Source organism: Capra hircus, chromosome 8 (genome assembly GCF_001704415.2).
Source record: "Capra hircus breed San Clemente chromosome 8, ASM170441v1, whole genome shotgun sequence".
Lineage (NCBI taxonomy): Eukaryota > Metazoa > Chordata > Mammalia > Artiodactyla > Bovidae > Capra > Capra hircus.
This window is the reverse complement of record NC_030815.1, coordinates 110,067,119-110,092,567: the sequence shown is the minus strand read 5'-3', so window position 1 is coordinate 110,092,567 and position 25,449 is coordinate 110,067,119. Positions and strand designations below refer to the sequence as shown.

General features: G+C 45.9%; 1 protein-coding gene across 1 annotated transcript in view; it reads left to right on the top strand.

Moving 5' to 3' along the window:
• Positions 1 to 25,449, top strand: part of C5 (complement C5) — a 95,518-nt gene that overhangs the window by 56,467 nt on the left and 13,602 nt on the right. Inside the window, exons 23-33 of the mRNA XM_013966310.2 lie at positions 1,987 to 2,076; positions 3,639 to 3,851; positions 4,323 to 4,398; positions 9,479 to 9,638; positions 11,323 to 11,418; positions 13,792 to 13,963; positions 17,508 to 17,713; positions 19,531 to 19,683; positions 20,511 to 20,576; positions 21,678 to 21,759; positions 23,130 to 23,178. Coding sequence (XP_013821764.2) covers positions 1,987 to 2,076; positions 3,639 to 3,851; positions 4,323 to 4,398; positions 9,479 to 9,638; positions 11,323 to 11,418; positions 13,792 to 13,963; positions 17,508 to 17,713; positions 19,531 to 19,683; positions 20,511 to 20,576; positions 21,678 to 21,759; positions 23,130 to 23,178 — 1,363 coding nt within the window. The remainder of the gene's footprint in view (positions 1 to 1,986; positions 2,077 to 3,638; positions 3,852 to 4,322; positions 4,399 to 9,478; positions 9,639 to 11,322; positions 11,419 to 13,791; positions 13,964 to 17,507; positions 17,714 to 19,530; positions 19,684 to 20,510; positions 20,577 to 21,677; positions 21,760 to 23,129; positions 23,179 to 25,449) is intronic.

Genomic DNA, 25,449 nt, shown 5'->3' with positions numbered 1-25,449 from the left:
TGTTTTATCAGTAACTCTTCTGAATACGATGATATCTAAACATCTATTCAAATGCTTGCTGGCCGTTTGGGCTTCCCATCTGTGAATCGCCTATTCCCGTCTTCTGCATTTTCTCTATTTTCCACTTGGGTTTTCCTATTTCTTGCTGGTGTTTGTCTCCAGTGTGCTTCTTTGAGCAGTAATGATCTTCAGTGGGTTTTGAACAGGAATCCTTTATCCTGATATAGTCAGATTCATTATAATTTCACTTCACAGGTATATATCTTAGTTCACAAAAACATTGTTGTATATTTTGTCCCCTGGGTTTTACAGATTTAACTTTTACATGCTTTAATCTCTCTGGAATCTGCCTTTATATGTGAGGCCTTGGTGGGTCGTTTGCATGATCTCTAGCAGGAGTAAAATTGACTTCCCTAACATTTAGCTTTCTCTTCTGTACCTTTTCCATTTGGTAGAAGAGCTGCTAATGAGAACTGAAATAGTCAAGGGCAGATATCAATGGAAAAAAATCATGGAGAATCAAAAGTTAGATAATCTCAAAACAACCTACTGTCAAAAGTACTGTAAAAGGAGCTCAAACTCTTTGCCAGGCTCTTTGTTCTTATTATCTTCACAAAAACCCTTTGAGGAAAATATTATTACTTCTGTTTAACTGGTGAGCAAACCAAGGCATAGAAAGGCTCTGTCTTGCCCTGGGTCACATTCTGGAATAAGCTCTTTCTGAACTCAGTGCTGTTTCAACCACAATGAGATACTCTCAAATGCCCTCCACTGAGTTTTACCTTAACATTATATCCTTGGCATTTATCAAAGGTTAAAACTTACCTGAAGAACACTCCTGTTCTTGTCTCTTTTGCCAGGTAGTTCGGCTATTAAATTATAAAATGGCACTGTATTTCTTTAGCATCTGCCCTGTGCCAGGGCCTAAGTGCTTGGGACTGTAGCATTCACGATGGTCCCTGCCCTCAGACTGCTTTCTTAGCAGGACGATTCTTTGCGATGACTACTGAGGGCTCTGCAGTAAAACCTCCTGCGTTCAGACGCGGCTTCATCTGTGCCAGCTCTGTGACCTTGAGCAACTTGCTTTCTAAGCCTCATTTTCTCATCCACAAAATTCAAAGAATAAGAATAGACCCGGTACACAGGGTTGCTGTGAGGATCCATCACAATAACGCATACAAAGAGCTCAGTAGTGTGCTTGGTGCTCTATCCGAAGAATGACAAGCACTATCATTTTAATGAGACAAGCCACTGATGGCAGTAGGAACTGCTCTGACACGGGCGTGCTAACTTGGGGGCTGCCGGGCGGCTCAGACAGTAGGGAATCTGCCTGCCACACAGGAGACTGGGATTTGACCCCAGGCTGGGGAAGACCCCCTGGAGAAGGAAATGGCTACCCACTCCAGTATTCTTCCTTTTTTTTTAATTAATTTTTTTAATTGAAGGATAATTGCTTTACAGAATTTTGTTGTTTTCTGTCAAAGCTCAGCATGAATCAGCCATAGGTATTGCCTGGGAAATCTCACAGACAGAGGAGCCTGCAGGGCTACAGTCCATAGGGTAGCAAAGAGTCAGACACGACAGAAGCGACTAAAAAAAGAAACCTGTGCAGAGAGAAAAAGTGTCTAAGTTGGATGGAGAGGAAAAGGTGGACAGGATTTCAGGGCATGCTTCCAAATGGAGTTAATCTTCACATTTCCTTGACTAAGGATTATATGTTAGTTATTTTTAGATTTCAGTTCCGAGAACAATTTTCTCTTTGGACAAATGGCATGCCCCCTCTTACTGGTGAAAAAGATTTACATAACCTGTTTATTTCCTATCCTGTAATGACCAGGAAGTTTGAAGTCAACTTTAATGCTTTATTTAATGAGATTACGTAAGCCTAGGGTTTGATCAAAATCTTCGATTATTTTTAACTTCCCTTTTAAATTTTAATACTGTGATTATAAAAGAGTCTTTTTTTTTTTTTTTTTTTTTTTTCAGGCATCATTAGTAGGCGAAAGGAGTTCCCATACAGGATACCATTAAATATGGTTCCCAAAACAAAAGTCAAAAGAACTGTGAGTATAAAAGGTAAATTAACCAGAGCCATTTTTATTTCTTATTTCACTGCGTTTCAAACTAAAGTCAAGGATTCTCATGATTTTCCCATTTCTCCTCTTCTCTACTCAGTTGTATGTCCAATGGGGGACTCTGGGAGCGCCCTGCTCCTGCCCTCACCTTCATGTCCTCAACCACTCTTTCAGCTCTTGGTTTAATGGAGATTTTCAGGCTTGATTTAATGGAGATTCATGCTCCCGTGACGGAGGGTGGGGGCTGTCACTGGCCCGAAGACTTCTCCAATATGAGAGTGCAGCTGTGTCCAGATTTAAAGACTTTCTATGATCCAAGTGGGCAGTCGTAGTCCAGAAACAGTTGCATGCCCTGCAGATGGCCCCAGGAAAGCAGCTCTGGGGCCATTGGTAGAACTGGTGTCTTTAGCGGGCTTTATCACTGCAGATGGTGATTGCAGCCATGAAATTAAAAGACGCTTACTCCTTGGAAGAAAAGTTATGACCAACCTAGATAGTATATTCAAAAGCAGAAACTTTACTTTGCTGACTAAGGTCCGTCTAGTCAAGGCTATGGTTTTTCCTGTGGTCATGTATGGATGTGAGAGCTGGACTGTGAAGAAGGCTGAGTGCCAAAGAATCGATGCTTTTAAACTGTGGTGTTGGAGAAGACTCTTGGGAGTCCCTTGGACTGCAAGGAGATCCAACCAGTCCATTCTGAAGGAGATCAACCCTGGGATTTCTTTGGAGGGAATGATGCTAAAGCTGAAGCTCCAGTACTTTGGCCACCTCATGTGAAGAGTTGACTCATTGGAAAAGACTCTGATGCTGGGAGGGATTGGGGGCAGGAGGAGAAGGGGATGACAGAGGATGAGATGGCTGGATGGCATCACGGACTTGATGGACGTGAGTCTGAGTGAACTCCGGGACATGGTGATGAACAGGGAGGCCTGGCGTGCTGCGATTCATGGGGTCGCAAAGAGTGGGACACGACTGAGCGACTGAACTGAGCTGAACTGATCCCTGGCCTCTAGCCTTTAAAAATTCAGGGACTTATCATCACAATAATAGAACGTCCTGACTACGTTTTATCTCAGATGAAAGCTTGGAATCACAGAATGTTAGTACTGGAAAGGACCTTTCTAAGCATGCCCCGCCCTGTTGTTGGATATACGAGAGAGTGGTTTTCCCAGGTCTCACGATGAGATACAGACAGAGCCCTCACGGAGTGTCCACAGCTCAGACTCTTGGCTTTGCACTGGGGAAACGATCGAATCCTAGGGTTAACAACAGCTAAAGCTATCACGCTGAATGGCAACTAACTTGCCTTTTCCAGTATGCTATAATCTGCCCACTGTATTACACCACCTTACGTCCACGTCCCAGTGGTATGTTTAGGCCTGGTGTTTCTTTAAATACAACTTTCTAATCAGATATTTTTCCCTCTCCCCAGTTCTGAGAAGAAATTCAAAAAGGAAAGAATAAGGCTGGTTGCTCTTATCACCACTGAAAATATACTCAGAAGCTGATAAAAACAGAGTGTATCTACTTTGATTCCTTTGTTTGTGTGCTTGTTTGTTTCAGGCCTGCTTATAGGCGAGGTCATGTCTGCAGTTCTGAGTGAGGAAGGCATTGATAGTCTTACCCACCTCCCCAAAGGGAATGCAGAGGCGGAACTGATGAGCGCTGTCCCAGTATTCTATGTTTATCACTACCTGGAAGCAGGACATAATTGGGACATCTTTTCTACGAACTCATTGACTCAAAAACAGAACCTGAAGACAAAATTAAAAGAAGGTAAAAGAAAATCTGTTTCACATATTGTACATTAAAATCTTGTGGTTTTTTTAAGCTAAAAGTTTGATTAAACTAATGTTTAGGTTATGAATTGCACAAAACCTTAGTTGTAAAAACATTTCCGCCAAAAATAAAAATAAAAAATCATGACGTGGGCTCTGTTACACAAATAAATACTGTTTGCTGGAGCGTTTTGGCTCAACTTACTGAAACGCCTGGCTGAGAGACAAGACACCTGCATTCCAAACTCTACGGAGCATTCCTTCCTTCTTGAATGAGCTCAGAATGTTCTGCTTGATAATTCCCAGTTCAAGCGATGCATGCACTTCCTTCGAGAAGTTCAGTGTTGGCCACAGAGCATATGTTCGCTGCCCAACACCAGAGGAAGCTTACCTTTCCCGGGGGCTCATGCTGCGCTGAGTAGAGACAGGGGTCACTGAAGCACTCTGTTCTTTCCCTGATGCCTCTTAGGGATGGCGAGCATCATGTCCTTCAGAAATGCTGACTATTCCTACAGCATGTGGAAGGGCGGAGGCGCTAGCACCTGGTAAGTAGAAAGTTTTGGCTTGTATCTTCACATAGTAGTGAACTGAAGACCAACAACTTTAATGGGCGCTCCACCCAGCGGCTCAGGCTGAAATGCCTAGTCATCTTTCACCTGCAAGCCCCAGCTGACCTAGCAAATACTCTTGGCTGCACCTCCAAAGTACATCTTGAACCTGACTGCTGTTGTCTGGTTTAGTCACTAGTTCCCGTCAGACTCTCTGTGAGCCCGGGGACTGCAGCCCACCAGGCTCCTCTGTCCATGGGATTTCCCAGGCAAGAACACTGGAGTGGGCTGCCATGCCCTTCTCCAGCGGGTCTTTCTGAATCAGGGATGGAACCCGCGTCTCCTGCATTGGCAGGGGGGTTCTTTACCTCAGAGCTGCCACGGAAGCCCTGAGCTTGACTGCTTCTCACTAACACCACATACCACCCGGTCCAGGCCATGCTCAGCTCTGACATGGGTTTATGACCCTAGCACCAACACACCACCTGGGTCCAGGCCATTCTTAGCTCTGACTTGGGTTATGACCCTAGCCCCAGCACACTACCCAGGTCCAGGCCATTTTCAGCTCTGACTTGGGTTATGACCCTAGCCCCAGCACACTACCCAGGTCCAGGCCATTTTCAGCTCTGACTTGGGTTATGACCCTAGCACCAACACACCACCCAGGTCCAAGCCATTCTCATCTCTGACTTAGGTTATGACCCTAGCCCCAACACACCACCCAGCCCAGGCCATTCTCAGCTCTCACTTGGGTTATGACCCTAGCCCCAACACACCACCCAGGTCCAAGCCATTCTCATCTCTGACTTGGGTTATGACCCTAGCCCCAACACACCACCCGGTCCAAGCCATTCTCAGCTCTTACTTGGGTTATGACCCTAGCCCTCTCTGGTCCAGGCCATTCTCAGCTCTGACTTGGGTTATGACCCTAGCACCAACACACCACCCAGGTCCAAGCCATTCTCATCTCTGACTTGGGTTATGACCCTAGCCCCAACACACCACCCAGCCCAGGCCATTCTCAGCTCTCACTTGGGTTATGACCCTAGCACCAACACACCAGCCGGGTCCAGGCCATTCTCAGCTCTCACTTGGGTTATGACCCTAGCCCCAACACACCACCCAGGTCCAAGCCATTCTCATCTCTGACTTGGGTTATGACCCTAGCCCCAACACACCACCCAGCCCAGGCCATTCTCAGCTCTGACTTGGGTTATGACCCTAGCCCTCTCTGGTCCAGGCCATTCTCAGCTCTGACTTGGGTTATGACCCTAGCACCAACACACCAGCCGGGTCCAGGCCATTCTCAGCTCTCACTTGGGTTATGACCCTAGCCCCCTCTGGTCTTTCAGCCTCAACCCTGTCTCCTCTTCACTCTGCACTCTGCACTCAGCACAGCAGCCAGAGGGAATCTGTTAGACCATAAGTTTGGCCACATCACTCAGAACCGTTCAGAAGTGTCCCGTCATACCCAGAGTAAAAACCAGACTTCTTGCAATGATCTACAAGATCTTACATGGCCCAGCGGCCCCTCGCCTCTCTGGCCACGTCCCCCGCTACTCTCTGTCATGCCACCCGAGCCCCACTGGCCGTCTTGCTGTTCCTGAACATGCTGACCACACTTCCACCTCAGAGCCTTGGCACTGACCGTGCCCTGTTCGCTCTCTTCTGGGGAACACGCTCCCCCAGGTGCCAGCGAGGCAGGCCCCCTCCTCTCCCTCAAGCCTTTACCAAAAGTCACCTCCTCAGTGAGGGCTCCAGTAATCGTCCATCTAAAATTACATCCCACTCCAGTACCTCATATCCTTCTCCACAACTTTACTTTTTCCTATTCTCCTAAAAATGTATCCCTAACATTCTCCTTATCTCAGTTACTGTCTGGTCACTAGAATGTAAGTTCCACAGAGGCAGTTTGAAGTATTCCTAGTGCCTGGTATTGTAGGTGCTGAGTAAGTACTTATCCAGTGAGGCACGATACCGTCCAAAATTCTGATGATTTGAGGGAAAGACAGTCTCAATTAATAAATCTGAATTGTTTTTGTTGTTGCTATTCAATTGCTAAGTTGTGTCCAACTCTTGGGGACCCTATGAACTGCAGCACTCCAGGCTTCTCTGTCCTTCACTATCTCCTGGAATTTGCTGAAATTCATGTCCACTGAGTTGGTGATGCTAATTATCTCATCCTCTGCTGCACCCTTCTCCTTTTGTCTTCAATTTTTCCTAGCCTCAGGGTCTTTTCCAGCGAGTTGGCTCTTCACATCAGGTGGCCAAAATATTGGAGTTTCAGCTTCAGCATCAGTCCTTCCAATGAACACCCAGGACTGATCTCCTTTAGGATGGACCGGTTGGATCTCCTTGCTGTCCAAGGGACTCTCAAGAGTCTTCTCCAACACCACAGTTCAAAAGCATCAATTCTTTGGTGCTCAGCTTTCTTCACAGTCCAACTCTCACATCCATACATGACCACTGGAAAAACCATAGCCTTGACTAGACGGACCTTTGTTAACAAAGTGATGTCTCTGCTTTTTAAGAGACTTTTTAAGTGAAGTCTCTGCTAGGTTGGTCATAACTTTTCTTCCAAGGAGTAACCGTCTTTTAATTTCATGGCTGCAATCACCATCTGCAGTGATTTTGCAGCCCCAAAAAATAAACTCAGCCACTGCTTCCACTGTTTTCCCATCTATTTCCCATGAAGTGATGGGACCAGATGCCATGATCTTCGTTTTCTGAATGTTGAGCTTTAAGCCAACTTTCTCACTCTCCTCTTTCACGTTCATCAAGAGGCTCTTTAGTTCTTCTTCACTTTCTGCCATAAGGGTGGTGTCATCTGCATATCTGAGGTTATTGATATTTCTCCCAGCAATCTTGATTCCAGCTTGCGCTTCTTCCAGCCCAGCGTTTCTCATGATGTACTCTGCATAGAAGTTAAATAAGCAGGGTGACAATATACAGCCTTGATGTACTCCTTTTCCTATTTGGAACCAGTCTGTTGTTCCATGTCCAGTTCTAACTGTTGCTTCCTGACCTGCATACAGGTTTCTCAAGAGGCAGGTCAGGTGATCTGGTATTCCCATCTCTTTCAGAATTTTCCACAGTTTATCATAATCCACACAGTCAAAGGCTTTGGCATAGTCAATAAACCAGAAATAGATGTTTCTCTGGAACTCTCTTGCTTTTTCAATGATCCAGCAGATGTTGACAATTTGATCTCTGGTTCCTCTGCCTTTTCTAAAACTGGCTTGAACATCAGGAAGTTCACAGTTCACGTATTGCTGAAGCCTGGCTTGGAGAATTTTGAGCATCACTTTACTAGCATGTGAGATGAGTGCAATTGTGCGGTAGTTTGAGCATTCTTTTGCATTTCTTTCCTTTGGAATTGAAATGAAAACTGACCTTGTCCAGTCCTGTGGCCACTGCTGAGTTTTCCAAATTTGCTAGCATATTGAGTGCAGCACTTTCACAGCATCATCTTTTAGGATTTGAAATAGCTCAACTGGAATTCCATCACCTCCACTAGCTTTGTTCGTAGTGATGCTTCCTAAGGCCCACTCGACTTCACATTCCAGGATGTCTGGCTCTAGGTGAGTGATCACACCATGGTGATTATCTGGGTCGTGAAGATCTTTTTTGTGCAGTTCTTCTGTGTATGCTTGCCACCTCGTCTTAATCTCTTCTGCTTCTGTTAGGTCCAGACCATTTCTGTCCTTTGTTGAGCCCATCTTTGCATGAAATGTTCCCTTGGTGTCTCCAATTTTCTTGACGCGATCCCTAGTCTTTCCCATTCAGTTGTTTTCCTTTATTACTTTGCATTGATCGCTGAGGAAGGCCTTCTTATCTCTCCTTGCTATTCTTTGGAACTTTGCATTAAAATGGCTCTGAGGAGGCCTAGAAATAGCCATGAAAAGAAGAGAAGCGACAAGCAAAGGAGAAAAGGAAAGATATACCCATTTGAATGTAGACAAAGATATATATATATATATATATATATATATATATATGGCGAACATCTGAATACCCCAAAAAATTTTTTTAGAAATACAGGGAAGATAAAAAAAGTGAAGAGAATAATATTAATTTTAAAAAGAAAAGGGAAAACAAAATTTTAAAGTAAGGGAGAGAGTGAAGCGGTCTGAGCGTGGGGGGTTTCTGGCCCCCAGGCTGCTGAGTGAAGGAATCAGAGAGGAGGAGAGGAGGTGTAAGAGGCGTTTGGGGTCGTGAGGTGGATCCCCTCGGTGGATCCCCTCGGACGGTCTCTCCGGACGTTCGCAGAGACTGCGCTTGCTTGTTTGGGGCGGCGCCAGTCCTCGCTCTGCGAGCTGGCTTCCCCGAGCGCAGGCAGCGGGAGCGGCTCTCTAGCTGAGGCGCAGGGTTTCCCGCTGCCGGTACCTCTCTTGCTGCGGAGCTCGGGCCGAGGGCAGGCGGGCTCGATAGTCCCGAGGAACGTGGGATCTTCCGGGGCCAGGAATCGAACTTGTGTCCCCCACCATGTCAGGTGGATTCTTAACCACTGGGCCACCAGTGAAGTGTTCTGAACTTTTCTTTGACTAAGTGATCATAATAAATAAAGCTTCCTTGAGAGGTGGCAAGCTCTCCATCAATGGTGTGACTCAAGGGGAAGCAAGATAAACACCCCCACGGGTATTAGGGAAGAGAATTCAGACCTCAGATGGGGATTTCGATCAGATAGCTTGTACAAATTTTACCATCTAGAATTTTATGATTTTGCTCCGCAATGTCTCATGTTTTTGAGTCAGTGCTTTAACTCTAAACTATTTGTCTGAACGCTATCCAACTTTAGAGAATGATTTTTGTATCATCAGGCATCAATTTTCAGCTTGTGTGCAGGCTAGCGATGCTGCAGGCACAGAAGATGTGTTGCTTACATTTGGTTGTTTTTGGAGATCTTCCTGGTATCTTCCCTGATGTTTTGAAATAGTAACATTTTACTTCGGAATTGCGTGTTTTAAAATGTTTTCTTTTCAAGAATAAACACTGTATGAACTAAAACACACTGCAGGTTGAAAGCCAAAAGGGCTTCAGTGTCTAAATGTTTATTTATTTGATTTTCATCCCAAAGGTTAACAGCTTTTGCTCTAAGAGTACTTGGACAAATAAGTAAATATGTAGATCAGAACCAAAATTCAATTTGTAATTCTTTATTGTGGCTGCTTGAGAAATGTCAGCTGGAAAATGGATCATTCAAGGAAAATTCTGACTATCAACCCGTGAAGTTACAGGTAAGGAAGCCAAATGCACAGATGAACAATAGTTTGATTTAAAAGGCTGAGTTGTGTTCTCATTCATTTTTAGAAGAAGGGGAAAATATATGCAGCCTGCAAGAAACTTCTCTTGTGTGTAGGCAAAGAATTTGAAATGTCTTCTCATCCTGTTATTCAGATAATTCAGAATAGGTCAGATGAGTAAGATCTTGGACATCTGGTATCACAGGCATTAGTGGGTCGCAGAGCACAAATGCTGGGCTATCAGAAGGGGTAAGTGGGCTCTTTGGTCTGCAGACGCTTGGCACAAAGTCTGCACTTGAACTTCAAGGCCTTCGCATAGGTCAAGGCTGTAAGATGTTGTTGTGAAAGATGGAAGGGATGCTGCATACACTCTGTTAGAAAGAAGATTAGAGTTAATTTATTAAGAAGTACAACAAAGTGTTGCTTGATACTGGAATCCACTTACGTGTTTAAATTGCAAAATCTCTGCAAAATACTGCTACAGCCTCTTCTACTCCTAGAATGTATTTTTTTAGGATCCAGCAGCTTTCATTTATTTATTTATTTTACCTGCCCCGATCCAATCCCTTTCACGTCACAAATGGCCTTCCTGGCTGACCGGGGTCCCATAATTAGGACCGATTAGGACTCCCACAAGAAATGAGGGCAACTGACATCATCTAGGTGCTATTTGAAAAGTAAGATACTACAACAATTTTTTTTAAAAATCCTACCCATCTATCCAGCTGTTCCTATCCATTCAACAACCATTCACTGAGCACCTGAAATGTGCAAGGGCCTCTTTGGGGGACCCTGAGGGAGGAAGAGTGTGAAGAATGGGTCAGAAAGTACCCCTGCCACAAAGGAGCTCACACACTGGTAGGGAGAGGAGGGCACAGATACTAACAACTCTAATCAAGATTGAAGTTTGTGTGTTCATCTATTTATTCAATAAATATGTACAGATTGTGTACCAAGTGCTACCTGGTAGGGATATAATAGTGAACAGAACAGGTATGGTCACTGAGGCCACGGCGATTGTTACCATCTAGCAGAAAAGTCAGACTTTAAGTGATTTCAAGTGTGTGATTCACACTAAGAAAAGGTCAATACAGTTTCTTTGAAAGCAGGAGCTCTCACTTAGATTGGGGAAGTTGAGAAAACGGTTTGACCTGGTTCCTAGGAGCTAGGTAGGAGGGAGGCAGGCAGAAGGTCCCAAGTAGTACAAGCATCATGCTGTTATCTTGAAGTGGAGAGAGGGTGGTTCATTCGAAGAGCTGGCGCCTAGAGGACTCAGGGGTGAGCGGCACAAAATGAAGCTGGAGAGATGAGTAGGAGGTCATCTCCTGGGAGGTCTGAGAAACACTGCCTTGGAACGTCACTGCCCTAAGAGGAGAAATACGGGAGGACAGAGGAAGAATCGCGCTTTGTAGAGGAGCTGGCATTTTAACAGGGTCTTGAAGGAGAAGGTGAGCTTGAATGTGGTGAAGGGGTATGAAGTGGAGCTCCAGGGTGAGGTGGAGGAGAGAAAAGCAAGTGAAAGCATGTAAAACTCAGAGCTCTGAGACAACGCCAGGGGTCCAGCTGGCCCGCATGAAGGGAGAGAGAGGGAGGGGAGGCCAAAGTGGAGAGTCAATCCAGGTCATTTCGTTTGAAAGACACCATTTCACTCTCCTTTTAAAACACTGCTTACTTTTAGGGGACCTTGCCTGTTGAAGCCCGAGAGAACACTTTGTATCTTACAGCCTTTGCTGTGATTGGAATTAGAAAGGCTTTTGATATATGCCCCTTGGAGGTAAGTGTTTTCTTTCTCCAACACCCACTGTCTGTTTCTGTACCATATTCGGGGAACGGAGCGGGGGATAGGACGGGGCGCTTGAAAATAACCTGAACTCCAGAATTTGAGGAATTCAGCAGTATGATAGATACTAAGAGCGTCTAGTCCGACCCACTCATTGACAGCTGAGAAAAGTGGGGCCTGTAAGGAAGGTGAATTTAATTGTCCCATGTCACAAGATACTGAATTGTAGACCTGTGATTTGAATAAATAACTTCTGATTTGATGAGAGGATGACCCCATGTCCCTGGGATCCTACTGTTACCCCTGCTACCTCTTACATTACGTATGGGACTGTTCTTTTATTACATGGAATCAGTTCAGATCAATTCAGTCGCTCAGTCATGTCCGACTCTTTGCAGCCCCATGGACTGCAGCACACCAGGCCTCCCTGTCCATCACCAACTCCCAGAGCTTACTCAAACTCATGTCCATTGAGACAGTGATACCATCCAACCATCTCATCCTCTGTCGTCCCCTTCTCCTCCTGCCTTCAATCTTCCCCAGCATCAGGGTCTTTTCCCAGGAGCCAGCTCTTCGCATCAGGTGGCCAAAGGCTGGACTCACATGGAATACTAAGCGCTCACGTGCTCTGTATCTCAAAACTGCTAAGGACACCCCCAGCCATGTTTTCTGCCTGGGGTTGTGCTGTTTCGTTTGCTTGGAAGCTGAGGGGAGAAAGGAGAGGATCCACTTAAGTGAATCAACATAGAAGAGTCTAAAGATGAACAGAAATGAGATCCTGATCTGGAAAGTAGATTAGACCTGTCCTTCAAACCAGCTGACAGAACCAGCTGATGGAAAAACCCAAGGCGACTGGTAGGGCTTGAACCACAAAATGAAATCAGTTTTCAGTTTAGTTCAGGAGAATTGTTCTATGTGTGTGCTGTTGTTATTGTTTAGTCACTAAGTTGTGTCTGACGCTTTTGTGACCCCCTGGACTGTGGCCCACCAGGCTCCTCTGTCCATGGGATTCTCCAGGCAGGAATGCTGGAGTGGGCTGCCATTTCCTTCTCCCGGGGATCTCCCCGACCCAAGGACTGAACCCAAATCTCTGCATCAGCAGGTGGATCCTTTAGCACCAAGCCACCAGGGAAGCCCTAAATAAATGTATACATATACATATACGTATGCATGCGCGCTAAGCCACTTCAGTCCTGTCTGACTCTGGGTGACCCTATGGCCTATGGCCTGCTGGGCTCCTCTGTCCATGGGATTCTTCAGGCAGGAATACTGGAGTGGGCTGCCCTGCCCTCCTCCAGGGGACCTTCATGACCCAGGGATCAAGCCCACATCTCTTACGTCTCCTGTGCGTGTATGCACACACGTATGTATATGTACACACAGGTGGGGCCTCCCGGTGGCTCAGTGATAGAGAATCTGCTTGCAATGCAGGGGACACAGGAGACATGGGTTCAATTCTCAATCGGCAAATAATTCTCAATCTACAAACACACGTATATGTGGGGGCACTAGTGGCCAAGAACCCGCCCGCCGGTGCAGGAGACGTAGGAGACCCGGGCTTGATCCCTGAAGATCCCCTGGAGGAGGGCAGGGCAGCCCACTCCAGTATTCCTGCCTAGAGAATCCCATGGACAGAGGAGCCCGGCAGGCCGTAGTCCACAGGGTCGCAAAGAGTCAGACATGACTGAAGCAACTTAGCATGCATATATATATATTCAACAAGACAAGATAATCAGCAAGGAACATTGCCAGTGCCTGGTGGTATGTGAGTGAGAGACAGATGGAGCTGACGAGAAGGTGCCAGACGAGGAGTCAGGAATATTCCACCGTACTGCCTCCTCGTCCACTTATCCAAAACAACTATTTCAGTTGTCTGCAGGCAGAGGCATAGAGATTATTTTCCCAGGAATCCTTAGGATCAAAAAGCACTTTGGCAGCTTGGCTCTTTTTTTGCTGCTGATGGTTTTCTTTAGTAGAACTTTTGACAATGTGACTCTGACTCAGCTCTGCTGGGTGCAGCAGAATGAAGAAAGCCAGGTCTGTACTTGGTGCTTTTTCTTCCCAGAGGCCAGGACTGACATGGGAAGCAGAAACTAAATGGAAAAACCTCCACCAAAGAGGGAGGCTTCAGAAGCAAAAACTTAAACCGATTTGGACAATCTTATTTTCATTTTCTTGGTTACCCTCTGCTCCTTCTCCCAGAAGGACTTGCCTCAGGGAGACACCGTCTGTTTCCACTAGGTCATTTTCCTTTCTACCCTTTATCTTGCCTGCAACCTAGGGTGGTGCAACCTGGGGGTAGATCCCGTCAGTTGATAGCTCAAATCTTGTCAAAGAAACTTAGGTATCTTCTGCTCTTGTTTCCAGAAAATCAGCACAGCTGTAAGTAAAGCTGACATCTTTCTGCATGAAAATGCCCTCTCAACCCAGAGTGCTTTCACGCTGGCCATTGCCGCTTACGCTCTCTCCCTAGGAGATAAATCACACCCACAGTTCCGTTCAATTGTCTCTGCTCTGAAGAAGAAAGCTTTCGTCAAAGGTATGACTCGTTTCCGACATTTGTTCAGCAAGTGTCCAATAAGCACGTCGTTGAGTCACTCAGTCATGTCTGACTTTTTGTGACCCCATGGACTGCAGCACACCAGGCCTCCCTGTCCTTCACTATCTCCCAGAGCTTGCTCGAACTCATTTCCATTGAGTCGGTGATGCCATCTAACCATTTCATCCTCTGTTGCCCCCTTCTCCTCCTGCCTTCAATCTTTCCCAGCATCCGGGTTTTGTCCAATGAGTTAGTTCCTCACATCAGGAAGCTTCACGTCAGAAGCTTCAGCTTTAGCATCAGTCCTTCCAGTGAATATTCAGGGTTGATTTCCTTTAGGATTGACTGGTTTGATCTTCTTTCCAACCAAGGGGCTCTCAAGAGTCTTCTCCAACACCACAATTCAAAGGTCAATTATGTGGCACTCAGCCTTCTTTATGGTCCAAATAAACATGTAGCCTCTGCTAATTCTGGGAAAGGTAGGTGCATGCACAGTAGAGTGAGACAGAATCCCCACCCTCAAGGAACAAAGACATCACAACACGATATAATAAGCACTACTGTTCATTCATTTAGGCACTCATTCAGCACGTATTTATGCGTTCCTTAACTCAGCAAATGTGTACGGAGTATCTCCTGTGTACCAGGCTTTGTTCTAGGCTCTGGGGATGAAGCAACAGACAAAATAGAAGAAAGTCCAGGCCTTCATGAAATTTATATTCTGTTTAGTGAGAGAACATGATTAATAACCAAAACATGGCATATAGTGACTATTCAGTGATACAGTAACCTATTTAGTGATGACTGATATGAAGAAAAATAAAGCAAGGAAGGGAGAGAAAGTGAGGGGATTGGCTGTAACTTTAAACAGGGTGGTCAGGCTTAAGCCTCATTGGGAAGATGGTATTTGAGTCAAGACCTGAAGGAGGTAAGAAAGCAAACCAGTGGCTTTCTGGAAGGGTAGTTCCTGATAGAGACAGTTTAGGAAAATGCCTGAGGTAGGAGCTTGCCTGGTGCTCCAAGGAAGGCAAGGAGGTCAGGGTGACTGGAGAGAAGTGGGGTGAGGGCAGGAGGGTGTCAGGGAAGGGAAGGGCAAGCGAGCGCCACGCAGGACCTGGGGGCGTGACCGGAGCTCTGCAGGACTCACGTAGACAGCTGTGTAGTCTACCAAGCATGGGCGAATGAAGGCGGAAATCCAGCTTCTGTTCCACTGCCCCAGCCATGCTCCCTGGCTTGGGTCGGCCTCTACACAGAGCAAGCAGTGCCTGAGTCTTATTCATATCAAGGTCCCATGGGGGCCAGTGGGATTCCCCAGAACCTTAACTTCCACTTCAGGTGAGAAGGGAAGTCGTTGGAGGACTTTGAGCAGAAGAGTGCATGACCTAGCTTATATTGTACCAGGCTGACCAAAAGGCACATACTTCATTTTGAAGAATAAAGACTTTGCTTCCTATGGGTCAAGAGTGAAGAAATAGAGAGGCGTAGTGGTCACTGGCCAGTGTGCCTGGACCAGCACCGGCATGGTTGGTACTTATGAGCCCTCTCCTGGCTGAAGTTTCCTAAACGTTTAATCAATGCTGCGTGAGGTTTATCACCATCTACAAAATCTGACTTCTGTCACCATTTAAAAAATGACTGAATCTCAACATATACTTCAAAATCACTTCTATAATACTTTTCAAATAACACAAAAGAAATATCTAGGGTCTTGTAAGAAATGAATCATAAAATAATAGCATTTAAGAGCTAGAAGGGAATGTATTAATTCACATAATGTTTGAACTGGAACTATCTTTAGAAATCAAAACCTTCCTTCCAAAAAAAGCCTTCAAGAGGGAGGGAAAACATTTTGTCCCTCAAGTCAAGCAAGCGAGGTAAGTCTGAGTTGTAGACAGACACATCAGAATTTTGAGGGGGGGATGTTGGAGTGATAGAGTTGGAGGTTGGGGTTAGCAGATGAAGAACCGTTACGTACAGAATGCATAGCAACAAGGTCCTACTGATGGTGCAGAAACTATAGCCAATATCCTACGATAAACCATAAGGGAAAGAATATTGAAAAGAATACGTGTGTGTGTGTATATATATATTTGTGTGTGTGTTGGTTGCTCAGTAGTATCTGACTCTTTGCAAACCATGGACTATGTAGCCCACTGGGGTTCTCTGTCCATGAAACTCTCAAGGCAAGCCATACAGGAGTGGGCTGCCGTTTCCTGCTCTAGCGGATCTTGCCCCAGGGATCAAACCCAGGTCTCCTGAATTGCAGACAGATTCTTTACTGTCTGAGTCACCAGGGAAGCTCATCTATATGTGTACGTGTACACACACACACATATATATATACACACTGTGCTCAGGCACTCAGCTGTGTCTGACTCTGCGACTCCATGGACTGTAGCCCACCAGGCTTCTCTGTCCATGGAATTTTCCAGGCAAGAGTATTGGAGGGGTTTGCCATTTCCTCCTCCAAATATATAGATATAGATGATATAGATATATAAGACTTCCCAGGTGGCTCAGTGGTAAAGAATTCACCTGCCGATGCAGGATACCTGGGTTTGATGCCTGGGTTGGGAAGATCCCCTGCAGGAAGAAATGGCAACCCACTCCAGTCTTGTTGCCTGAAGAAGCCCGTGGACAGAGGAGCCTGGTGGGCTACAGTCCATGGGGTTGCAGAGAGCGGGGCATGACTGAGTGACTGAGCATAGCACGCACAGCACAGAACAGCAAAGACCAAATATAATCCAGAAGCTAACTCATGAAAAGTGCTACCTGTACGAAATTGTCTTTAGTGTTTTAGATTGGGAGATCGAATAGGTAAGGTTTGGGTGTGATCTCAAAATTTGCAAACTGTAGTTTTTTTTCCTATCAAGGATAAAAGTTCTCTTTTTTTTTTTGGTAGTGTCAATAATAATAACAATAAGCGTATATATGCATATATATATATATATATGGCACTTCCTGGTTTATAAAAACATTTACATTCGGTATCTCAGTTGAGTTTCACTGCAAGGAAGAAAGCACTATCTATACTTCAGGGAACTGAAAGACTCACAGAATGAAAAGAATCCATCCAAGTTTACAGGTCTGTTAGTAGCCGAGTAGAGACTAGAACCTGGGCACTGTTAGTCATTCCAGCGCACTGCCCTTTCCATTCTACCATGCAAAAGTACGTGTAATGTTCCAGGTTGACTTTTCTCAATAAAGACAAACAGCTTTGTGTTTTTTTTTATTTTTATCGAAGTATAGTTGATTTACCGTGTTAGTTTCTGGTGTACAGCCAAATGATTCAGCTATATCTATCATCTATCTGTCTGTCTGTCTGCTCATATTTAAATTCTCTTCCATTATAGATTAAAACAGCCCTGTATTAAGAGATCTTGTTTGTGTTGGTCACCTTGAGAAAATTCCTCTTACAAAAGAATATGAAACTTTTGGAAACCAGAAGGCCACTACCGGAAGAAACTTCTAGAACCCTGCTAGAATTGTCACACCAAGTTCACATTTTTCATGATATTTAGCCGTGTGATTTGTTGATGTTTAGGTAACCCGCCCATTTACCGTTTTTGGAAAGATGATCTTGAACAGAAAGACAGCTCTGCACCAAATACCGGCACGGCTCGCATGGTGGAGACCACAGCCTATGCCTTACTCACCAGTCTGAGCTTGAAGGACATGAATTACGTGAGTCCAATCATCAGGTGGCTGTCAGAAGAGCAGAGGTACGGAGGCGGCTTTTATTCAACCCAGGTAACGCTGCTTTCTCTCCTGTTTTCTTCCTGGAGATGCTTCCAGTGCCTCCCACACCTCATTCTCCACACTCCTTCCGGCCTCCATGGTTCTGTCACCAAATGAGCACACTAAAGATACGAATAAATGGCTAGAATCAAGAGCCCGAAGGAACACCTGCATTGACACCCTCCTCACGCAGAGGCGAAACTCAGCTCCAGGAGGTTCATTCACAGAGTTAGTGGCAGAGCCAACATCAGCACTCACACCTCCAACCTCCAAGCCCAGAACTTCCTTTACGATTCTTAGTTACCACGAAGGGCTAGGAGAGTTATCAGCAATCATATTAAATCCTATGTAAGAAAGAGCGGCTGCCACGTAAATAAAGGCACTGATGTTCCTTTCCACAACACCAAGTGAAAAGTAAGAGGAATGCCGATTATCCGCCTGTTCGTCTGTCTAGCACCCAGTGTAAGCTCATCTGAGTATGTGCATTTTGCACTGTGAACTTCCCTGGAGGCTCAGACGGTAAAGCGTCGTCCACAGTGCAGGAGACCCGGGTTCGATCCCTGGGTCGGGAAGATCCCTTGCAGAAGGAAATGGCAACACACTCCAGCGTTCTTGCCTGGAAAATCCCACGGACAGAGGAGCCTGGTGGGCTACAGTCCATGGGGTCGCAAAGGGCCGGACACGACTGGGCGATAACGCCCATGCTGTTGCACGGGGTGCCTCTACGCTCAAGCTTATCTCCAACGTTAGCATCTTCCCTGTTCCCTGGATGCTTGGGCACTGACAGGGTGTGTGTGTGTACATAAAATTTAGAGCTAGAGGGGTCCTTCAGGGTGATGCTGGTGATCTTCTAATTCCAATCAGGGGAAGGAAATGGGTTTCACCACAGGCACAGCTGGAGGCTTAGAGAAAAGAGGACCCACTGCCTGGACATGAGAGAGAAGGTTGTCACAAATCTGCTCTCTCTGATTCAACCACATCTCCCCGTTCTGCAGATGAGGAAGACAAGATCCAGAAAAATTAAGTTCATCCCGCTAGTGGTAAAAAGAACCCGCCTGACAGTGCAGGAGACATAAGAGACGTGGGCTTGAGCCCTACGTCAGGAAGATCCGCTGGAGGAGGGCACAGCAATCCACCCCAGTATTCTTGCTGAGAGAATCCCATGCACGGAGGAGGCTGGCAGGCTCCAGTTCATAGGGTTGCGTAGAGTTGGACATGACTTAGAGTTGGAAGCGACTTAGCGCTCACGCGCACATTTATTCCTTCAGCAAATATTTGTTGAATGACTACCATGTGCGTGCCTGCTGAATGTGACGGGTGCCAAGAAGGACGTACTGTTGCCCCCAGGAGTCTCAGCACAGTGGGGGGATGCCCGTGATAAACTCTACGTAGAGTATCACCAGTCGAGAAGCATGCTCTAAGGAGCGGAAGGGAAGGACACTGAACAGAATGATGAGAAGGGGGGATTCTTCATGTCTTCCCTGTGGGGCTAGTTAAGCGTGGAGATGAGGACGGGAAGGAGATCCACAGTTGTGCAAGGAGCTGGAGGCATTCTGGAAAGGAAGGCTTGCCTGAGGTCACGGGCTCAAGACACATGGAGAACCCGGATGTGAGCCACACTGCCTTCTTGTCCCTGCGGCCAGCAGCAGCCTTACTGGTGGAGGGAGACTCTTCTTCCCTCTCCACACAGGGGCCCTTTAGTTCCGCTCGGTCACCCAGAGTTTCATCTCCAGACAACGCTGACTCACCTTCTCGTAAGAAAGTATATTTGTAGACAGGGGGTATGTAAATGAGTAAACCTATTTTTGTACCTTGCTGTTTGTTGATAGGATACAATTAACGCCATCGAGGGCCTGACAGAGTATTCACTCCTGGGTAGAAAACTCCGCTTGAACATGGATGTCAAAGTGTCTTACAAGAATAAAGGTGACCTCTACCACTATAAGATGTCAGAGAAGTATTTCCTTGGGAGGCCAATAGAGGTAACTAAAGGATTTTTTAAAGTAATACTTTGTAAGTGGATGGAACCTTCAAGATCATCGGTTCTGCCCTTCTTATACAAATGTAACTATTCACCCTTAAACCTAAGATGAGTGCTTAGTGTGTCCTAAGCAAGGATGCCTGCCCTGTCCTGGGCGCTGAGGATCCAGAAGTAAAGCACAAACAGCCCTTGTGCTGTAGAGGAGACAGTCATTTCAACAAACAGCGAAAGCTAAGACCTTTGCTAGGTTCACGGAAGGACAGAGGGGAGCCTCCTGAGCCAGGCTGAGCGGTGAGAGCCGTTTCTCAAATGCATCCAAATGGGCAGGGTAAATCTGGAAGAATCAGAAGGAGTTAGCCAGGCGAAGAGAAGTGAAGCGTGTTTCAGACGTAGAGAGCACACACAAAGGCTTGACAGTAGACAAAGGTTTGGCAGTAGAGTAAGGGAGAAGACGCGCTCGGGAGTCTGCCAGTGGTTCCAGCGACCCTGCTCACACATGCAGACTGTGGCCAAACTGGATATGGCCTGCAGGTCGCCCAGGAACCTACTCCATGTCCTTTGCTACTACTGGATTTTTAAAAACAGAAACCTTGATGGCCAATGAGAATTTCCCAAGAGAAAAAATACTTTGGAAAAACTAGGTTCCGTATCAGTAATAGTAGCTATCGGTATATAGATGCTGATATGTATTTTCTTAATTACCACATTTTAGATTATTTAAGGTATATTTAAACATACAAATAACTGGAAGTAGTTGTTACTTTCCACAGCCTTTTGTGCAAAGTAAATAAGCATGAGGAATAGTGCTGAATTCAGAAATCTTTCCAGGTGCCTCTCAGTGATGACCTTGTCGTCCTAAGCACCGGACAAAGCAGTGGCTTGGCTACAGTGCATGTGAGTATTTTGTGGAGAACAACTTGATTGAGGTTATTTGTCAGCTTATGGTAACTAATCTAAAAGAGAGAGACTTTGACACAAAGTTATAGAAATCTGGGCTTAGGTAACCATAACTGAGCTAAGAGTCATTCACCATTCCTTCTGGCTATCTTGATAGCTGTCCTCACAGTTTCTTTTTGAAAATGGCTGTTAATCTTTATATGTGTGTGTATTTCTAGAAATTATATATAAGTATATGTGCATAGTTGTATGGAGATAAATAATAATAATGTTTACATATATATGCATATGACAGGTGTATGTATGTATACATTCACACGTATATACATGGATGCTGAGGTTAGTAACAGTCACATCTCATTTATCCAGCATCACTGCTGACTAATGTGTATATGTAAGGGCTCAAGTATCTTCTCCTTTTAACCACAGGCTTCAGGGACACAGATAAACAGCTTAGGAAAACTAAGCTGTACATGCCAAATGCCTAAGATAATACAAGCTACGTGTTCTGAGCATAAATTAACATTCTCCTGATTATTGAATTGTGCGCTCATCTTTTGTACGTTTATTCCTTCAAAGCCTGTTCATCAGATGCATGCGGGCAGGCAGATGGGTGGCCCACCATTCTGTCACTCCTGGTTGCTCTCACTACACCTACTTCTGGCGGCACCCCTGCCCTTCCACGCACACCTGTAATTTGTTGTTACCACAGTGGTTTGTGGGCTGGAGAAGACCATACTTCACGACCTTGTGGTGTTCTGTGTAATATTAGAGTATACAGGCACAGGGGTGAAAGTCTGAAAAACTTTCCTGCAGAGTGAGGTGCTCAGAGTTGACTGCGTGGACTTTGGACCAAGGTTCTGCCTGGAGAGAGATCATTTTTAGCTTACTTTAGGCTTCTCAGTTAGGTTTCAAATTGTGGAGTTTGCCAAAAGTCCAGTTGCTGGGAAAATGGGTCTTGGATCCCAGTGCAAATCATCCCATTTGCACTGGGTGATAAAAATACTCGCATCCCGTTTTCAGCTGCAGTCCTGCCATAATACCTTTTCCACTCCCCGTTTTTAAAAATGGTCTTCTTGTTTCCTTGTCCCAATATAGGTAAAAACTGTGGTTCACAAAATCAGTACCTCAGAGGAAGTTTGCAGCTTCCATTTGAAAATTGAAACCCGGGAAATTGAAGGTAAAACAGCATGATTTACACTATAATGTTGGCTAAGCATGAAGAATACCGAAGAGCTTCTCTGATTAGGAAAAATGTGCTGGAGTAATTTCTCATTCAGATTCTTTAATAGGTTGACATCTGAGTAAACATAACTGCCATTTATTATAATAGAGGTCGCTCATTAATAACAGTTGGAAACTGATACTAAATAACAATATCTAGGTTAAATGGATCCACTGTTGATCCAGAAATTGTTTTGACTAAAGAAACTTTTAAAGATGTAACTAGGATCTAGAGAAGTGGGATGGGGTGGGGGCTGGAGGGGAGGTTCAAGGGGAAGGAGACATGGATACTTATGGCTGATTCATGTTGCACGGCAGAAGCTGACACGATAGTGTAAAGCAATCATCCTCCAAATAAAAGTCTATTAAAAATAAAAGCTAAGGGGAAAAAGCATGTGACTAGGGCCTTCCCTGGTAGCCCAGTGGGTGAGGCTTTGCCTGGTGCCAGCTCAGCCCCTGCTTAGTGAACTAAGAGCCCACAGGCCTCCAGCCGAAAAACCAAAATATGAAGGGAAAAAAACCCCAAACAGAAGCAATATTGTAACAAATTCAATAAAGTCTTTAAAAGGAAAAGAAGAATGTAACAGGCAGTAAGGGCCTAATTTCAGAACCTTGAATCTCTGTGGATAGTTTTATGTCTGTGTCCCGTTCCCAAGCCTTGAGCCTCTCTCGTCACTCTGGTGGGCTTCCATCCCGTACCCTTTCTGTGTCCCTAGGAGCCTGGCAAACGCACATTTCTCTGCCTCCATCTTCAGCTGGGTCTCTTCAGGACCAATGAGTCTTTCTTGATGCTCCTGTCTTTTCTCTGCACGTGGCCCTCACATCCCTCTTCTGCTGGGCTGGTTCTCCCATCCCAATCTAGAAGCAAGGCCGCTTGCACACCGCAGTCCTCCTTGACCCATGCCCTGGGACCAGAGAGTGTGCCTTTCCTCTGCCTGAAAGCTTTTGTTGTGACTCAGAGTCCTGTTCCTGCAGGAAACTTCCAACTACCAGAGAATCTAGATACGGGCGCTTCCTCCCTGCCACCTCCCCAGACACGTTACCAACACAGATGTACCTTAAACGACTCCTTCCTTATTAAGTTCTTGGAAAGCAGAGAACTGTTCTAATGATTTCCACAGTTCCTGGATTGTCAGGAGCCAATTGACCGCTCCGTTAAAACCAGAATTTCCATTAAAATCATCAAAAGTGCCAACTTCCAAATCTCAAATAATTTCTAAGTGTGTTCAGAGGTCTGCTCATTAATGACTCTGCTCTGACATGTTCCAGAACAAGCTAAAAACGGTTTACTTTTCTTTCTGTGTGTCTGTTTGTTTTGTGTGCCAGCCTTCGGCTACAGCAGCTCAGAGTACAAGCGCATAGTGGCCTGCGCCAGGTGAGCCCGCTTCCACCAGGGGGAGAGTACACCTCAGGGCCTCACTTCTGCCAGAGCTTTCTCTCTCCAAATCTTTTTGAATGATAAAGATGTCCGCTTCTTTTAAAAATGTGGAATATACCAGGTATTCTTAAACAGCTACTTACTCTACAGAACAGTTTTGTTTTGCTCATGTACGCTTTTCTCTCCCATTTTTTGGCCTTTTTCTAATTCAAACACTATATTATTAATTTGTCTTCCAGAAAGGTAGATTATGATATATAAGCATTAGGAAAAGAGCAAAGTATTCTCTCAGAAGCAGCTCCCAGTCATTTACTTAGAAAAATCATGTTCGCCCAACAAAATCCCTGGTCATTAGCAGCCAGCCTCCTGGTAAGCTGCTGCCAAGTCGCTTCAGTCATGTCCGACTCTGTGCAACCCCATAGACATCAGCCCACCATGCTCCCCCGACCCTGGGATTCTCCAGGCAAGAACACTGGAGTGGGTTGCCATTTCCTTCTCCAATGCATGAAAGTGAAAAGTGAAAGTGAAGTTGCTCAGTCGTGTCCGACTCTTAGCGACCCCATGGACTGCAGCCCAACAGGCTCCTCCGTCCATGGGATTTTCCAGGCAAGAGTACTGGACTGTGTTGCCATTGCCTTCTCCGAGCAGCCAGCCAGTGGTTCCCAAATCAGGTTGTACACTGAACTCATCTGGAGAGCTTTTAGAACTCTGCAGAACTCTGTCCGAGTTCACCCCCTGCAGGGTCTTCTAATGGTAGCCAGGGCTAAGAACCTTGGATTACCCTTAGCGGACTAACCCCAAGGCCTGATTTGACCACTAGTTGCTACTAGTAACAATTTACCATAAATATAATGACTTGCAGGGGCTTCCCAGGTGGCTCAGAGATAGAAAGAACCCACCTGTCAATGCAGGAGATCACTTGCAATGTAGGAGAAGCAGGTTCAGTCCATGGGTTGGGAAGATCCCCTAAAGGAGGAAATGCAACTCACTCCAGTATTCTTGCTTGAGAAAGTCCATAGACAAAGGCGCCTGGCAGGCTGCAGTCCATGGATCTCAAAGAGCCTGACACAGCTGAACACACACACACACACACACACACACACGACTTAACTCAAACGTCTCATCATTCTGGAAGTCAGAAGTCCTCGAATCAAGGTGTTATTGGGGCCCTGTTCCTTCTGGAGGCTGCAGGGGAGCCTTTTCCAGGTTCCAGGGACAGCTGCTTTCCTTGGCCTGAGCCTCCCTGCCTCCATCGTCCAAGCCGGCGGCCCAGCACCTTTCAGCATCTCCCTCTGACTCAAACCCCTGACCCCACCGTCATGCCTCCTCCTCTGGCTCTCCTGCTTCTCTCCCTTATCAAGACCCCTGTGACCATATTGGACTCACCTGGATATTCAGGAGGCTCTCCCTGATTCAAGAGCCTTGCCTTAATCACACTGCAAGTCCTGTGTGCTATTTAAGGTATCAGATTCACATGTTTGGGGAACAAGAGATGGACACCTCTGTGGGCCGTTGTTTTGCTTACCAAGCCACCGTCCTAAAATGTTTATGCAAACATGCCATATACCCTGGTGATCACAGAGCGAGTCAGGCAACGGAAGAGCCAGAGCTAGCACGCAGGCTTCTCCCTCCTTCTTTCTGCCACCCCTTAGGGCCCCCTGTTCTGTGCTATTTCCTTAATTCTTCCTATTCTCATCAACAGTGATTTCCATGGCTGGTATTTTGCTGTTTATACTTGTTATCACACAGGATGCAAAGCATTCAGAATGGGTCACTTAGAAATCCCATGCATTTTATGTCATAGATTAGAGCTGAAAAGGCTTTTAGGAACGATATAGTAATTCCCTTATTTTAGTGGTAAAGACTGAGCGATTTCCCTTTCACTTTTCACTTTCATGCACTGGAGAAGGAAATGGCAGCCCACTCCAGTGTTCTTGCCTGGAGAATCCCAGGGACTGGGGAACCTGGTGGGCTGCCGTCTATGGGGTCACACAGAGTCAGACACGACTGAAGCGACTTAGCAGCAGCAGCAGTGGTAAAGAAACTGAGGCACCAGGAGGTGAAGGAACCTGCCAAGTTCTCACAGTTAGAGGTAGAGTCCAGTTTCCGAGTCACCTCCTTCAGGCAGCACTATCTGAGACCGCCAGCCTTAAGGAACAGCACGCTGCTTCTCAGTTGCTCGATCTCATCTCCCAGCCTTGTCTGTGATCCCAGGACGGTCCCTCTCCTCTCGGGGTCCCTTCACCAGCTGGTGAAGCCCCGCCTTCC